The sequence below is a fragment of the Marmota marmota genome, unplaced genomic scaffold (assembly GCF_001458135.2).
Source record: "Marmota marmota marmota unplaced genomic scaffold, marMar, whole genome shotgun sequence".
Taxonomy (NCBI): domain Eukaryota; kingdom Metazoa; phylum Chordata; class Mammalia; order Rodentia; family Sciuridae; genus Marmota; species Marmota marmota.
The window spans coordinates 13,433,384-13,450,255 of record NW_026000093.1 but is presented as its reverse complement, the minus strand read 5'-3'; the positions used below and the strand labels follow the sequence as shown (position 1 = coordinate 13,450,255).

At 41.5% G+C, this 16,872-nt stretch overlaps 1 protein-coding gene across 1 annotated transcript in view; it reads left to right on the top strand.

Annotated features, from left to right (window-relative positions):
- Positions 1 to 373: 373 nt before the first annotated feature.
- The window catches only part of Vxn (vexin), a 28,144-nt gene continuing 11,645 nt past the window's right edge, over positions 374 to 16,872 (top strand). The window contains exons 1-3 of the mRNA XM_015485748.2: positions 374 to 919; positions 5,131 to 5,186; positions 14,240 to 14,393. Of these exons, the coding sequence (XP_015341234.1) occupies positions 853 to 919; positions 5,131 to 5,186; positions 14,240 to 14,393 (277 nt within the window). The 5' untranslated portion in view covers positions 374 to 852. The remainder of the gene's footprint in view (positions 920 to 5,130; positions 5,187 to 14,239; positions 14,394 to 16,872) is intronic.

Here is a 16,872-nt window from a genome sequence, read left to right as displayed (position 1 = left end):
GTGGAATGTATAGGGAACGTATAGAGTATGCATAGGATATATAGGATAGTATATAGCACATATGTGATAATACAATGTAAAAATAAATATGTAGGATAAATATAGTAGGATATGTAGGATAATAAAAATATGCCCTTCCTGTAACTGGGTTCCTTCAGTGGGAGGGGGACACTGCCTGTTCCACATCTCTGTAAGTACCTGAAGCATTGCACAAGGAGACACTAAACACATGATTCATAGAAATGTCAGCCTTGTCATGTAATGGCATGAGGAGAAAATACCCTAGAGAAACAGTCCTTTTGTTTAAAATAGAAACTTTGAAGGAAGCCAACTTAACACATGACAACTGAATGTCTAGTTCCCCTGGAGTGGGAGTGGTGGGAAACAAGTCCCTTCATTTCTGGAAATGAGAAGGGGAATTACAGGTATCCAAAAAGCCACATTTCTTTTTTGGTGGAAACAAATTCTCCAGCCAAGCCAGGCACCGACCGAGTAGGCGATTTCACTTCACCGTCACTTCACAAAAGACTTCCAAATTCACTGCGGCAGACACCGCAAAATATAAAAAAAAAAAAATGTTAAGTACATCCTAGCTGGGAGGAGACGGAAGCCTCCACGCTCAAAGGTTTGCAATAATAGGATTCATTTAAAAAAAAAAAAAAAAAAAAAGACAGATGGGATTAGAAAATGTTGCAGTGAAGACTGGAATGAGATGAGCTCACAGCCCCAGCCTGTCTTTTGTGGACCTACACAATGATCCGGAGAGCCAGACTGGATTAGGAAACCTCGAGACTAGGGGACCAGAGACAGGCTGCCGTTTCCCAGACACTTGGAAGAGAGAAGGCTGAAAGGATGCATCAGATCTACAGCTGCAGCGATGAAAATATAGAAGTTTTCACCACCGTGATTCCTTCCAAGGGTGAGTACAATTGCCCTTGACTGTCCCTCACCTAGCGTGGCATCTGATGCGGGAGGGTGAGGACCCTCACGTGCTGTTTTACTACGGGGGGACCCTCGGGGCCCTGAGGTCGGATGATGGGTCCTCGGTTTGGATGGTATTGGGTTTTTTTTTCTTTTTCCTTGTTAAAAGGAGACACAAGGATAAACATCAATCATTGCCAAACAATCATCTATCAAGGGGGAGGGACATGAGGGCTGTTCCATACCCGTTTCGCAGGAACTCAGTCCCGGCACCCCAACAGGCGGAATGGAAGTGACAGCCAGTCATTGTTAAGGAAACAGGTACGAAAACCAAATTCCCAGGACAGTTAGACAGATTCATTTTCTCCAGGGAGCAACTGGCTTCTGAAAAGAGAACCAGCTGGCTCAAAAGTATGATTTCTAACTATGCCATCAAAGGCTTCCAGCAGCGATCTGAAGTCCAGCGAAGCAGTTGAATAGTGTCCGGACCCCATGCTGGCCTCCCCGCAGAACCCCCGGGGTCAACCTGCCTAACCCGACCTGGCCCTGCATGCCCAAAGGTGCATGACCTTATCGGCCCTTTATCAGGGTTAAGTCCCGGGAAGGGCTTTGTGTGAGCTCAGTGGATCCAGAAGGTCCCTCCTGGGCAGCTCCCTCACCCCTCCAAAGCAGGAGGCCCACTGTCCTATCGCCTCTGCTCCAGCCCTGCAGACTCTGTTCTGCCCCGAGAGCCCCTGGCTCAGGCTTAGCCCCGGTCTCATTGTCAGACGTGAATGAAGAGGGCTGGATGTTTGCTGGTAGTGTGAGACCTCATTCAAACAATTCCTTTCTTGCTCTTCTTCCTCCTGTATCAGCCTCCGACAGGGCCAGGGCTCAGGGCGGGGGGAAGGGCGAGCCTCAGCCTGGCCACAAAGAGACAGCCCACAGAACAAATCAAGCTTGAGACATCTACTTCCAGAGAGACAGAGACTGAGAGACAGAGAGAGAGGAATAAAGAGCTGGGAGTCTGCCCAAGTGTAGGAGTTGAAATTTTTTTCTGCAGATCCTGAAAGTCAAAGCTGACCCTCTGACCCAGCAGTTCCATTTTAGGGTAAAAAGCCCAGGGGTACTCTCACTTGTGAATGCTCACAGTGGCATCCGTACTAAGAGGATAAAAATGGAGAATAACCTAAATGTCCATGAAAAGGGGAATGGATAATGTGGTGCCATCAAAATATGGAATTCTCCACAGTGGTCCACAAAAAAAAATGAAATAGATTTATGTAGGGATGGACATAAATGAATAATTTTATTTTATCTTTTGCGATGCTGGGGAGGCAGCCTACTAGGCAAGCATTCTGCCACTGAGCTCTGCTACTAGCCCTATAAATGCATGTTGAGTAAGGAGGTGAAAGAAACAGGTTGAGAAATTATACATGAATGAGAGCATTTCTGTAAATTTGGAAATACAAAATATTATTTCTGGATACATATCTGGAGAAAAGTATGAAAACAGACCAGAAAGATATAGATAAAATTGGTGATCTCTGTAGCCCCGAGGAAAGGGAGAAGTAGAATCATGAGATGTTTAGAAAGGGAACCTAAATTTTCCTCTGAATTTTACTTCTTTTATGAGGAGAAAGCAAATTGGAAGCAAAGAGGAAAATAATGTCTTTCTTCTGTAATTAAAAATTGTTGAAAGGGAGAAAAAGTCAGAGACAGAGTGGTTAAGAGACTGCTGCCACTTCTGTGCTATGTGATCTTGACTAAGCTACTTGACCTCTCTGAGTTTCCACTTCTGTAAAAGTGAGCAACAGAACTCTAGCTCCCAGGATTATTAGCATGGGGAATCAATGAGTTAATATATTAAGTGTCTAGAACAGTAGCTGACATGTAGTAAGTACCGGTGAATACATCACTTACAAAGTGATTTCTATTTTTACTGTAAGTGGAGCAATGAATATATTCAAAGATAAATATTTAATACTGTATTCCTTCCTTGCCTTTTCATTCATGACCTCTTCCCAGTACTAAACCCAGTACTCATCCGTATTCACAGACATTTCACAGCTCAGAAAGTTCCTCTCTAGAAAAGGAGTATATTTGCAGTTTTCCACTGGATCATAAATGGGAGTCCCCACCCCTACCCCCTTCCACTTCTCTGCCTCTTGTGGCTTCTCAATGCCTTCAAGCAGAAGGGCTCTGGGTGAAGGAAGCTGGTGCCAGCGACCTTGAGTCACTGCTGATGAGAGAGGTTGTGACCCTTCCTCACATCCCCACATGTCCTAACTGCAGAAATGAAAGTTGTCTTGACTTTACCTAACAGGAGTCGCCCTCCCAGATGGGCCCTTTCCCAAAGGCAGTGGATCAGCCATGATTATCAATGTGCAATAACCCAAACTTGCCAGGCATAAGTTGGGCAGTGCAGCCTAGTGGTTACAAATCTGTGCTTTGTTCCACCATTAACCGAGTGGCCCCTCAGTGCCCTCAGGATCCCCATCCCTACATTGGAGTTATTGAAGAGTACGAATCTCCATGTGAGCCAATATTACATCTACCACGTATCACATTCCTTTTTCCAAGACACACATGTTGGGCTTGGTCTAATATCTACGTATTCAAAACTGATCCGTCTTGATACCTCACAAAATACAGCACTAGAAAATGCTGTGGTGTTTCTAAAGTGTTTTAAAGACACAGGACATGGGCCAAATCTGTAACTGAGAGCATGTGTGTATGATCACTTTGTAGACAAAAAAGAGAGCCCTTTAAGGAAAAGATTTTTTACAGACACAATTCACAGTAAATACAAAAGATAAAGGTTGTGGTTTTACTAAGAAGTTGCACCAGAAGTTACTTCCTGAGCTACACCAGAGTAGATTCATTTCTGGGTGGGACAGTACTGTGGCATCAAAAACAATTCTTTTGGGGATAAGCAACAATAGGGAGGGAGAGGTGAGGGGAATCAGGGAAGAGCAGGAGGAAATGGGGAAGTTTTGGGAGAAGCAGAATGTCTAGCAGAATGCTACACTCTCCAGACATTGACCTACCACCTGTCCTTATCATGTTAGCAAAGTCCTAATAATCACCATTAATTTGTGGGAACTTGCTCTTTGCCAGGTCTGGGCAAGGGTTTATGAAGTTCAGTTCATTTAATCCTTGACAGAACATTCTGAATTAGAAGCCATTGTTATTCCTGACATGATTATTTCCTGTCTTACACATGAGAATAGTGAGGCTTCCAGAGGGTGAGTAATTTGCCTATCACACAACTGGCAAGTGGCCAAGTTCAAATTCACACCCAAGTAGAGGGAATCTGGAGTCTGGGCCATTAACCAGCACACTGTCCTTCAGGCTGCAGGCTGTAAGGGCTTTGCAGAAGATAACAAGGATAGCACTCATATGTCACTTAACGGATATGTGATAAGAAGTCGAAGTCGTTTCAGTTCTAAGCAAGATAGGGACGTGGTGGGATTTCAGTTCCAGTAAATTGCCCTAGCAGTAATGTAGAAAATAGATGCCTAGATGTCTCCATTTCCAATAAAATTCACACTTTTTTCCAACAAATTAATATAAATTTTTATGGTTAATTGATTTCTTTAAACTTTTTTAAAAATTGTGGCAAAATATACATGTCACAGAATTTACCACTTTAACCATTCTAAGGGTGTTGTTCAGTAGCATTATATACATTCAGTGTTGTATGACCTTCATTGCCATCTATCTTCAGAAAATTTTCATTGTCCTAAACTGAAAACCATGTTCTCACTAAACATAACTCATCATTTTCCCCATTCTCCCAGTTCCTTGTAACTTCCATTCTACTTTATACCTCTGTGAATTAGACTACTCTAGGTACCTTGTGTAAGGGAACAATAACAGTATTTGTCCTTTTGTGTCTCACTCATTTCACCCAGCACTTTTCAAGAGTCATATGTAGCACATTTCAGAATTTCATTCCTTTTCAAGGCTGAATATTTCATTGTATGGCTATACCACAATTTGTTTATCCATTCATCTGTTGATGAGCTGAGCATTTGCATTGAGTTTTAGCTGTTGTGAACAACACTGCAGTTAACTTTGGTGTAGTCAAGCCAAGTAATATTTTAAATTGAATGGAACCCTGCCTTTTCCCATCCCCTCCTCTATGACCCTGTTTTGAATCCAAACCGCCTCAATGTTTTTAGGGTCATTCTCTAAAACTTTTTTTTTTTAAATCTCTCTTTGCAGTGTCCAGTCCATCCAGGAGAAGAGTCAAAAGCTCTCAACACCTCTTGACCAAAAATGTAAGGAAACTTTAATTTTGATCCTCTTTGGCTACCTTTCATTACAAAAGCAATGCTGGCTTCTTTACCCCTCTGCTGTCAACAACAGGAGTGTTCTCTATGCCCCGTGTGCTATTGCTGCATTCTGTCCTCCACTTAGCTGAGTAACTGACAAATGTCAACCAGATACTAAACAGCCCTGAAGTGGACTCCCCTGCTCTGTTTTCCCCAGACACAAAGTGTAAACCCTGCTTTACATGCACATTTTGTTCTTGGTTAAAAAACCGAGTCCATGGCATGGACATAGCATCCCTGACCTAAGGGTTCTCCTATTGCTGGCATTACAGTTCCATTTATCACTATTAGAAATAGCACAGCAATGAACTTACCTGTGAAACATACGATTCTTTTGGATTAATTCCTTGGTGCATAGATCTCAAAGTAGCATTAACGAGTAAAGTTCCATTCCAAGAACATGCATACAAATATACCTGCACACGTTCATCAAATATTTGCATTTCTCCTATGTGAAAGATATTGCACTAGATGCAGGGATTCGTGTTTTTGAAATACAGTTTCTGCTTATAGTTTTGCCACGTCCTTCCAGAAATTCTGAACAACTTTTGGGCTTCTAGCAACGCTTTCCATTTACCTCCAACTTTACCAACATTGGCTTTCATTTTTTATAATGTCTTGCTTCTCTAATATGTATATGTAGTAACTTGAAATTAGTTTACAGCTCTTTAGAGCCTAATAATGTTATGTGTTTTGCATTTTATATATCCATTTCTTTGTGTAAAAACTGTCCATATACCTTTGTACTTTAAGAGGGAAACTTATTGCTTCTTAGTTATACTAGAGTTTCTATTTCTATCACAATTTTTCATAAAATACTATTTTGATTTATTAAATATGTCAAATTTTCAAAGCCTATTCTCTATTCAGAAAAAAATTAAGTACTGGGAATGATATCAGGTTTTACTTTAAATATAATGCTTTTAATTTTAAAAAGCAGTATGTGACCATTATAAAATGTCAAACATTACAAGATATAAAATGTAGGATCACAAAATCCTGAGATGCTATAGAACATAATGGTTAGCTATGTGAACTTTAGAGTCAAATTGCCCAGTTTTAAATCCCAGTTCTAAAACAGGTATGGTAGTGCATGCCTATAATCCCAAAGGCTTGGGAGGCTGAAGCAGGAAGATTGAAATTTCAAAGCTAGCCTCAGCAACTTGGTGAGGCCCTAAGCAACTTTGTGATACCTTATCTCAAATTTTTAAAAAATAAAAAGGGCTGGGGATGTGACTTAGTGGTTAAGCGCCTCTGGGTTCATTCCCTGGGTTAAAAAAAAAAGAAATCCCAGTTCTATCTGTAGTTATGTGACCGTGAACAAGTTGCTAGCATTAAAGTAGGGATAATAAGCATACATATCTCAAGAACCATGGAAAGGAGAAAGTGACTTAAAATATACAAAATGTTGAGTTTGGAGACTGACACATTCAGTAAGCACTGGTGGTTTTTTAAGTGACATTTTCCCATATATTATAATTATACTATATCATCTAATAATATATTGTTTTGCAATTGCTTTTTTATTTCACTTAACAAGAGATCTTGAACATCTTTCCATGCCAATTAATAACCTGTAGATCAACCAGGTCCTGTAGCACACATCTGTAATCCCAGTGGCTCAGGAGTCTGAGGCAAGAAGATCAGGAGTCCAAAGCCAGCCTCAGTAAAATACAAAAAAAAAAGGGCTGGGGATGTGGCTCAGTGGTTTAGCGCCCCAGTACCAAAAAAAAAAAAAAAAAGGCAGATCTACCCATTCTTAGTGGCTACAGAGTATTCCAATGTATAAAATGAATGTAATATTATTTACCAAACCAAATCTGGATGCTTTTCGTTTCATTATTTGACCATGTCATCCATAAATAGCATTCCTCCATTTTTTTTCTATTAAGAAAATGCCACAAGGGGCTGGGGTGGTGGCTCAGTGGTAGAGCACTTGCCTAGCATGTGTGAGGCACTGGGTTCAATTCTCAGCACCACATATAAATAAATAAAAGGTCCATTGACAACTAAAAAAATGTTGTAAAAAAAAGAAAATGCCACAAGAAATATTACTGAAAATATTTTTATTTATTTATCTTCAAAATGTTTTTTTAAAATTTTTTATTTGTTCTTTTTAGTTATACATGACAGTAGAATGCATTTTGATATATATATATACATGGAGTATAACTTCCCATTCTTGTGGTTCTACATGATGTGGAGTTACACTGGTCGTGTATTCATACATGAACATAGGAAAGTTATGTCTGGTTCATTCTACTGTCTTTCCTATTCCCATGCACCCTCCCTTCTCCCCCATTCCCCCTGTCCAATCCAGTGACCTTCACTCTCCCCCTCCCCCATTGTGAATCAGCATCTGTATATCAGAGAAAACATTTGGTCTTTGGTTTTTTGAGATTGGCTTATTTCACTTAGCATGGTAGTCTCCACTTCCATCCATTTACTGGCAAATGCCATGATTTCATTCTTCTTTGTGGCTGAATAATATTCCATTGTGTATATGTACCACATTTTCTTTGTCCATTGACCTGTTGAAAGGCACCTAGATTGATTCCACAGCTTAGCTATTGTGAATTGAGCTGCTAAGAACATTGCTGTGGCTATTTCACTATAGTATGCTTGTTGCTGAAAGCTCGGTCCTTGTCCCCGATGCCAATCCAAACACGAGGACACAAGTTTTGAGAAAAAGGAAAAAGATAGTTTATTGCTTTGCTAGCAAAGGAGAAACACAGGAGATTCCTGTCCCAAAGGCTGTGATTCTGTCCATCAACAGGAACAGGGTTTTTTTTTTTTTTTTTTTTTAAAGAGGTAATTCAGAGAAAATGAGATTAGGGAGGAGAGATCAGGAAGGAGAAGGTTAGGGTAAAGAAGATCAGGGAGGAGAAGGTCAGGGAGAAGAAGGTTGGGAGGAGAAAAAAAAAACATGTAAGTTTCAAAGCCACAAGGGATATACTCAAAGCATCAAGTGAACCCTTGTTACATGCTGATTGTAAGTCCTTTGGGTATAAGCAGAGGAGTGAGATCACTGGGTCAAATGGTGGTTCCATTCCAAGTTTTCTAAGTAATATCCGTACTGCTTTCCAGAGTATTGCACCAATTTGCAGTCTCACCAGCAATGTATGAGTGTTATCTTTTCCCCTACATCCTCACCAACATTTATTGCTACTTGCATTCTTTTTTTTAAAAAAAAAAAATATTTTTTAGTTGTACACATACCTTTATTTATTTATTTATTTTTATGTGGTGCTGAGGATGGAACCCAGGGTCTCGCACGTGCTAGAGGCGAGCGCTCTACCTCTGAGCCACAAACCCCAGCACTCCCATCACTTGTATTCTTGATGATTGCCATTCTGATTAGAGTGAGATGAAATCTCAGTGTAGTTCTAATTTACATTTTTCTAATTGCTAGTGCTGTTGAACATTTTTTCATATATTTGTTGACCATTTGTATTTCTTCTTCTGTTAAGTGTTTTTTCTTCAAAATGTTTTTGAAGACACATTTATAGCTATGGAAATGCTGGGCCAGAGAATATGGATGTTGAAAACAAATTATAGCCATTGCTGAGTGCCTAACAACTTTTTTTTAAAGTACCTTTTCCAGAAGAGCATACCAATACTGCATGGTATCAATGCTGTTAAACTTTGACAATTTGATAGGTGATGAAAATGTCCTAGGGTTTTAATTTGTATTTCTTTATTTTTAATGTAATTCTTCTTCTTTTCATAGATTTATGGATCATGTCAATATTTTCCCTCTATGGGTTTCTTATTCATGTCTTTTTTGGGGGGGGGTCAATTGCATGCCTTTTTGTAAAGACTTTGAGAATATTTTACACATTAAGAAAGAGAGGACTGGGGTTGTGGCTCAGGGGTAGAGCGCTTGCCTAACATGCATGAGGCATTGGGGTCGATCTTCATCACATCAACACATAAAAATAAAAATAAGATACTTTGTCCAAAAGAAAAAGATATTGTGTCCACCTAAAAACTAAAAAATAAATGTTTTTTGTTTTTAAGAAAGAAAGAGAGGGGCTTTTAATAGGTAGAAAATTTGACTGTAGGGCACAAGATTCTATCTATTTCATGCTCCCAAAGTCTAGAAGGAAAGTTCTTCTGATCTTCTAGAAACAGTGGGTGAGGTACTGTCCAAAATGGAAAGGGAAAGAAATGTTTGAAGGTAATTTAGACCTTAAGGCAATTTCACAGATCTTTTGGTCTTTGGGTGGAGAAGCTTCTTGTTTTCAAATATTCATTCGCCCTCAGGGCGGGTGGCTCAGTGATGCCCTCTGCCTCTGAGCTCTCCTCTGAATCTCTAATTTCCCCTAACAGTTGCCCAATCCCTCCTCTGCTTTTAAAATCCAATCCCCAGTTACACAGCACAGGCAAATTAAAAGAGACAGGCCTCTTATTCCACCTCCACCTCCCTCTTTTACAGACGGAGATAGTGAGTCCCAAGAGAAAAGAATTGTCTCTGGTCTCATTTCCCCAACCAACTGACTCTTGGTCCTATTTTTCCTCTGGAGTCCTTTTTGTCTTCTCCAATTTGGTGGTCTGGGAGCAATTTTGATTGATTATCTTGCCTGGGAAAATTCATCTTATTTTGCAACCCTACCAATCAATATTTACAACTTTCTTTGGCTGGGAATTCTTGTTTGTGTCTCCTCCCACCCCTTGGGCTACTGTGTGGATGGATGTCAGTTTTTTCCTATACAAATATCTATTTCCTCTCTGAGCTATCTTAACGCCAGGGCTTCCTTCTTCTCTGACTCTTCCTGAGTTACATCTTTCCCTAAATCTAGGGCACAGTCACATGTTTCCCTAGACAGTCTGATCTGTGTCTGTTTTCTGCCTGTATATCTGTCTTCTTTTATTCCTCCCTCCTTCCTTCCTTCTTCCGTTCTTCCTCTTTTTGATTCTTTGGCTACTTTATTTACATCTTTATCATACTGATGTCCAGGGATGTCACAGGAGTAGCTCAAGGGAATAGACTTATACAAAGGAATGGTTCAGTTAAGCCTTTTGGCATGATGGAGCCACTTCCTCTGTGATTCACAGCCTCTTCACAGTGAGCAGAATGGCTGTCATCAGGAAAGATGGAAAAATGAGATTGCAAATGTTACATTGTCCCCAGATTTCAAGCTTGTGGGGGAGGGACTTGTGCCATGAGCTCCTGATTTTTTTGAAATGCACTGAGCAATCAATTACACTTGAAAATTCTTATCTGGATGTAGGCACTTGTGTGGGTTTATGCAGAGCATTCACTTAGGAGGCATGAAACCATGGCTCACATTGGCTCTGTTCCTTACAGCCCTGTGACCTTGGTAAGGCACATGATCTATCTTGGCCTCATTTTTCCTCTGTATAAAATCAGAGAATTGGATTAGAACATTTCTGTGGATCTTTTCAGCCCCAAATCATGATGAATCTCCACCATCTAGGCATTGACTGTCTTTCTAACTCCGTACCAGCTCTCCAGACTGGCAGATAAGCAGAAGTGTAGATCTCAGATGTCAGAGGAGGAAATGAATCCTGAGGCTTCTGGGTTAGCCTGCATCTTTGCTCTTCCTATTTCTGACCTCTCCAAGATCAGCAGGGATGCATCAGTTTATTATACTAATGCTTGTGGCTCCAATATATTCCCCTATTTCAGTAAGCATTTTAATGACCTAGGAAAGGAAAATTCTAGCATTAAGACCTTTCCCCTTCTCTTTCTTCCCCATTGACATCTGTCAATCCCACCCTACCTCTCCAATCTTACCCCTATTCTCAGGGTACTAAAGAGCCTGCTCTCAGGCCACTTTGTTCTAAGATCACCAGTAACAAGCCCAGACTATGTGCTATAGACCAGAACATGAACCAGGCTGTCAGGAGACTGCTATTGGCACTTGGGGGAGGGGCTGGAGAAGATACCCTAAAGAGGCGCTTGGCCCTAAGTGGTGACCTGGGAAGTAGCTGGTCTAACCTCCACCCCAGGAAACTTCCTCCATCCACCTGGCTGCTGGGGTGAGCAGCTTAGGCTCCTCTCTCTCTTCCTGTTCTCCTACCTCACTGTGGCATCAGGAACTGTGTAGGGAAGGGATAGGAAAGTGGTATTTCTTGTTCCTGCAAGGGAACATTTGCCTCCCCTTCAAAGGAGGAAATAACGGAAAGCAGTGGTGCCTTCTCATAGACTCCCCAGGTTTTCCCATCCTGCCTCACTTTCTCCTTCTACAGGATGGGTGTGAAAACACCACCCAGGTCCTCACTCCTCCTCCCAGGGGAATGCTGGGTGTGTGGAAATAAAATCAGGCACCCCTGTCATGAACGGTTGACAGTGAAGAGCCCTGACAGTGCCAATGTATTACAATAATATTAAAGATTTAATTTTTCTCCACTGCATTGAAATGCTACCTTGTTCTCATATTTTTTTAAAAAAAATTCATTCATTTTTGCTTCATCATCCAGTAAAAGCAACAGCACTGTTTACGTGTGGACAACTGAAAGGGATCCTCATTCTGTCCTGGAGATTTACATTTCCAGGGGTTCCTGATGCCACACAGTACACGTGTCCAGGGGATAGGGCTCAGAACTACCACCATTAATCCAGGAAATTCCAGATCCTGGGTAACATCATGGCAGAGATCAGTGCTACAAGGAAGGAAGGAGAGTGGAGATGAGCAGCTCACACAGAATGTGAGTGTGGTGCACTCACCACTGCACTGACACACACACACATGAGCTGGCCCAGGGGACCAGTGCTACCCTCAGCTGCACTGAAGGCTTGCTGGAAACCCAACACGATCACCACTTTCTGCACTGCCTCAAGGGAAAAATAAAAGGGATTTTCAATGCCAGGGAAGAATCCTAAATGCTCCTGAATTTTCTTCAGCTTTTTCCAAGGCACAGAATGAGAGAGTCTGGGTCCTAAAATGGACCCAAGATGATTGAGTAACCCATTTAAGACCAAATGTGAGCTACGTCCATTTTTTTTAAGCAAAAGACTATTTGTGGTAAAGTAAAGCAAAGAGTGACAGCTTCTCTTATTTTCCTCTGTGGGTGACATAAAAATCCGGCCTTCAGAAGACTTAAAACCACTCTCAGTGCTGTAGATAAATATATGGCATGAAAAAAAGAGCAAAATGTGCTACTAAAAATCCTACTAATGATGGACTTTTACTATGCCTCAGTTCAGCAAGGGTCAGCACTAATATCCCCTTTCCACATAATTATAAAGTGTCAGAATTGAAGTATGAACTCAGGTTGGCCTGACCCCAAATGGAGTTTTTATCTTCATTAATAATCTGATAGCAGGGAGGAAATAATTATTGTCTTAATTTACATTTAATTATTAATAGTGTTCAGTATCTTTTCATGCTTATTGACCATTTATATTTCTACTGTCAATTACCAGATCATACCTTTGCCTCATTTTTCTATATCTTCCAAATCTAATTGATTTGTAGGAGTTCTATGAATATAGAGGTAATTCTCCATTATATGTAACAAATGTTATATTGAGCTATATTCTACTCTAGTGTTAGTTGCTGTTTAATATATGGTTTTGATCTGCTGGTATTCATTTCCAGAAATGAAAAGAGATCTATTTTCCCTAAAGGTCTGATATTTACTCCAATAATATTAAAGATTTAATTTTTCTCCACTGAGTTTAAATGCTACCCTATTCTCATATTTTTAAAAAGCCATTCATTTTTGCTTCAGCATCCCCCAAAAACAACAGAATTGTTTATGTGTGGACAACCGAAGGGGATCTGCCAGAGGCCAGACTGTAAAGAGATGAAACTGTCTGCCTCACTCACAAAGGCACAGTGAGTCCGAAATCTGGTACAGATCGTGCCCTTGCAGGACAGCTGTGGATGGAAGAAGCAAGTGAATGGGTGAATGCAGACCTCAGCAAAGCTGCAGAATATTGGAGGTTCTAATGAGGTTCAAGGAGTGAGGACATTCAGAATGAATGACCCCAGTGTCCTGGATATGGATAAAATATGCAGGATCTGAGCCCAGACTCTAAGACTCTCTTCATGACTCCCCATATTAAGATAAAATGGCTGCTATTATTTGTCTCTGGTTTTTACATGTAAATTATCTCAATGTCTTAAGTATATTTGTCCTTTGGTATCCTCAGTATGGGTACCCCCTGGGGTACCCAAAATTTACAATGTTCAAGTTCCTTATATGAAATGATGTAGTATTTCCATGCTCCATAAGCTCCCTATACTCTAAAGCATCTGTAAATTACTTGTTACATAAAACAATGAAATGCTATGTAAAAAGTCGTTCTACTTATTATTTAGGGAATAACAAGAAAAAAAGACTGTATATGTTCAGTAATGACACAATTTTTTTTTTTCTTGGATGGAACCCAGGGGCACTCTACCACTGAGCTACATCCCACAGCCCTTTTTATTTTGAGATAGTGCCTCAATAAATTGCTAAGGCTGGCCTTGAACTTGTGATCCTCCTTTCTCAGCCTTCGGAGTCTTTGGGATTACAGGCTTATGTTAACGCTCCTGTTTTGCCAGCAATTTTTGTTTGCTTTCTTGTTTTCTTTTTTAAAACCTGAGAATCAGTTGGGCCTCAAGTCTCTTCCTAGTTCTTCCTTCCTCTAGAGCATCCAAAAACCTTTCGCTGCATAAACAAGGATGTTGGCCATTTAGCTACAAAGACCATAAGACCCTGGTTTCCAGACCATCTTCCCTTCAAATAGCCTGTCCTGTTATCAAAACACCTCTGGCCATGGAGCAGCTGTCCTGATGGCCCAGGCACACGACTGTAGAGGGACCTCCAGAACCCTCACTTTCTTGCACCATGACACTATTTGACAGTCTGAAGTCAAGTTTTGTACCCAATCTTTCTTGCTGCTCCTAGCATGCACTGGAATGAGGAAGTCTGCAAAAATCCTTGTCCATACAGGGTCCATCTTGCAAAGCTCCAGTGCTGGGGCCGCAGGTCTTGAGTCCGGAGAGGAATAAGCTGACGGTCCCTTTTCCGCCCGGCAGGTGGTGATCGAGTCGGACCTCTACACTCCCCGGCCGCTGGAGCTGCTGCCTCACCGCAGCGACCGTCGGGATGCAGTTGATGGCCGCAGGTTCGGCCGGCTGCAGAACGCTAGGCCTCCAGGGGCGCATCCCACCAAAACCCCCGCCAGACCTGGTAAGTGAGTCCCAGCCCCGGTTCCTAAACCGCGCTGCGCGCAGTGACCTCCATAGAGCAGGTTGCACGCCTATGCGTCCTGTCTGGTGTTTTCCAAAGGACCATGTGTTCCTCTGGAAGCCTCAGGCAGGCCAGGTGAGCAGAGCACCTTGGGCGTGGGGCGCCAGGTGAGCCAACACCTGCGCCTTTCCCACACAAATGCTGTTTCCACTAGGAAAGCACCTGCTCTCAGGCCTCACCCCCACCGCAGCCCTACATCACCTGCCTATAAAACACTGGCTTCTGCCTGTGCACCCAGTGAAGTTGCTCTTGTCTACCATCTTGCTCCTCGGGGAGCAGTGCTGTACTCAGGGGATGCAAATCTTTACGCTCAGGGACATGAAAATCTTGACCCATGAAGCGTGAAGAAGTGAAGGATGCTCACATTATTTACTTAACTCGTGTGTGTGTGTGTTTGCCGATTTACCAAATTTGACTTAATCTATAAAAAGAATTTAGGGGCAAATTTGTTTTGGAAACTGGAAACTTAACAATCTTACCTTGGTGTGTTTTTTGTTTGTTTTATTTTGTTTTTTTATAAATGGCTTCCACCCAAACAGTGAAATGGGATTCTGCCTGTGGCCCACTCAAGTCTATGATGACATTTAGCCTTTAATTTTTTGCAGGTTTAGGATATTTCTGTTATGCCTACAACCTGAAGTTATTCATATTTTTAATTCCAAAAATACAAAATAGAAAGTTCAGGGTGTCCTTCTCAAAACTTTTGTGCATTAACAATGTTATATTCTATAAGAACTGCAATAAGACTCCCTTGAGCATGTCCCTTCACCCATCTTCTCTTCCCATCCACTCATGCTGCCCCTTTTGTTTTGTCTTGTTGTTTTGTTTTCATTTTCCCTGGTTGGGTGCTAGGCTAGACCTCTAAAGTTTCTTTGGTCACTAAGAACCTGATCCTGCCCTTATAACTCTATGTATAAAAACACTCAAATTGAGCTCCCATTAAGTGATTGTATATATGTATATGTATGTGAAGTGAAGGCATTAGGAAAACCACAATCTGCCTTGCAAATTAAGAGGAGATGATAAGATTTTTCTCTGTGTCTATGTATAGGTGAGTGGGTGGATGCATGTGCATGGAAAGAGAAAAAGAGGCAGAATATTTCTATTTGCTACCAAATTGAAGTGCATTTAGAGCCATGCTTCTCAAAAATTAGTGTGCAAAAGAATCACCTGGGAGTCTTGTTTTTATGCAGGATTCTAATTTAGGAGAACTAGGTGGACTCAGAGATTTTATGTTTCTAACACTCTCTATAATGTTGATGGTGCTGCTCCAGAGACAACAGATTGAATAGCAAGGATTTAGAGATGATCTAATGCAGTGGTTCTCAAAGTGGGCCCTGGGAGCAAGAGCAGGAGCTGGAAGTTTGTTGGAAATGAAAACTTTATGGAATCAGAAACCTCCAGGTTATGACACATCAATCTGTGTTTTAATGTGTGTGCGCACACATGCACGTGTGCGCGTACACACACGATTCCTGTGCATGCTAGAGGCAGAGAACCTCTGATCTACTGCAGCTGCCCCTCTACCAATTTATAGAAGAGGAAACTGAAATTATAGAAACTGTTCGATTTACCCAAGGTCACACTGCTTGTTGGCCATAGCCAAGGTGAAATCTCAGGTCTCTGGATTCTCTAGCTAGTGTCCCTTCCCCCAGGGAATAATGTCTCCCCAACCATCTAGTTTTAGGGTCATTTTCAATACCTTTCTAAGTAATTTGTGTCAGCTTGGACTGCCTGAGTCAGTCTTGAAAGACAAGAGCAACATGTGATGGAATGGAAAGAATCTGCCCAGCACGTGACAGTCAGCTCATGCAGGGATGTGCTAGTCAGATGTAAAAAAAAAAAAAAAAAAGGAGATTGAACTGGGCATTGATTCAATTCCTTCAGCCCCCAGTCTGATAGATTCCAGAGAGGATGGAAAGGAGGGAGCTTTTTTGAGACAAAGCCATATCCTGATGCTCTTCAAATAAAGGCTAGACACCAATCCATAGGTGTTGAGTCTCACTCCCTCCTCTCAGAAAGCTGTATATCTCTGAGGATCTTGGATCTAGGGACTTAGCTGTATATCTCTGAGGATCTTGGATCTAGGGACTTGCTTTTTTGTCTGAGCCATAGGAGAAGGCTCTTGGATGCTGTTGCCTTTTCACTTGGGAGAGAGATGCTTTCAGGAGGCTTGGGAACCTCAAGGACTCTGAAGTTAGAAAACTAGGCAGGGAGCTCTCAGTATGAGACCTCAGGTGCTTGGAAAAGAGATGGTTCTCACCTCCCAGGACTGGAAAAATCAGCTGTCTGTGGGACTGAATGAAATAAACCAGAGTACCTCAGAACCAACTTGTTTAGACAAGTGGAAAGCTGCTTTCTCAGCAGGAGCTGCTGTTCATCATGCCAGCAAGTCTGGAGCCAGTGAGGTCCTTAACAC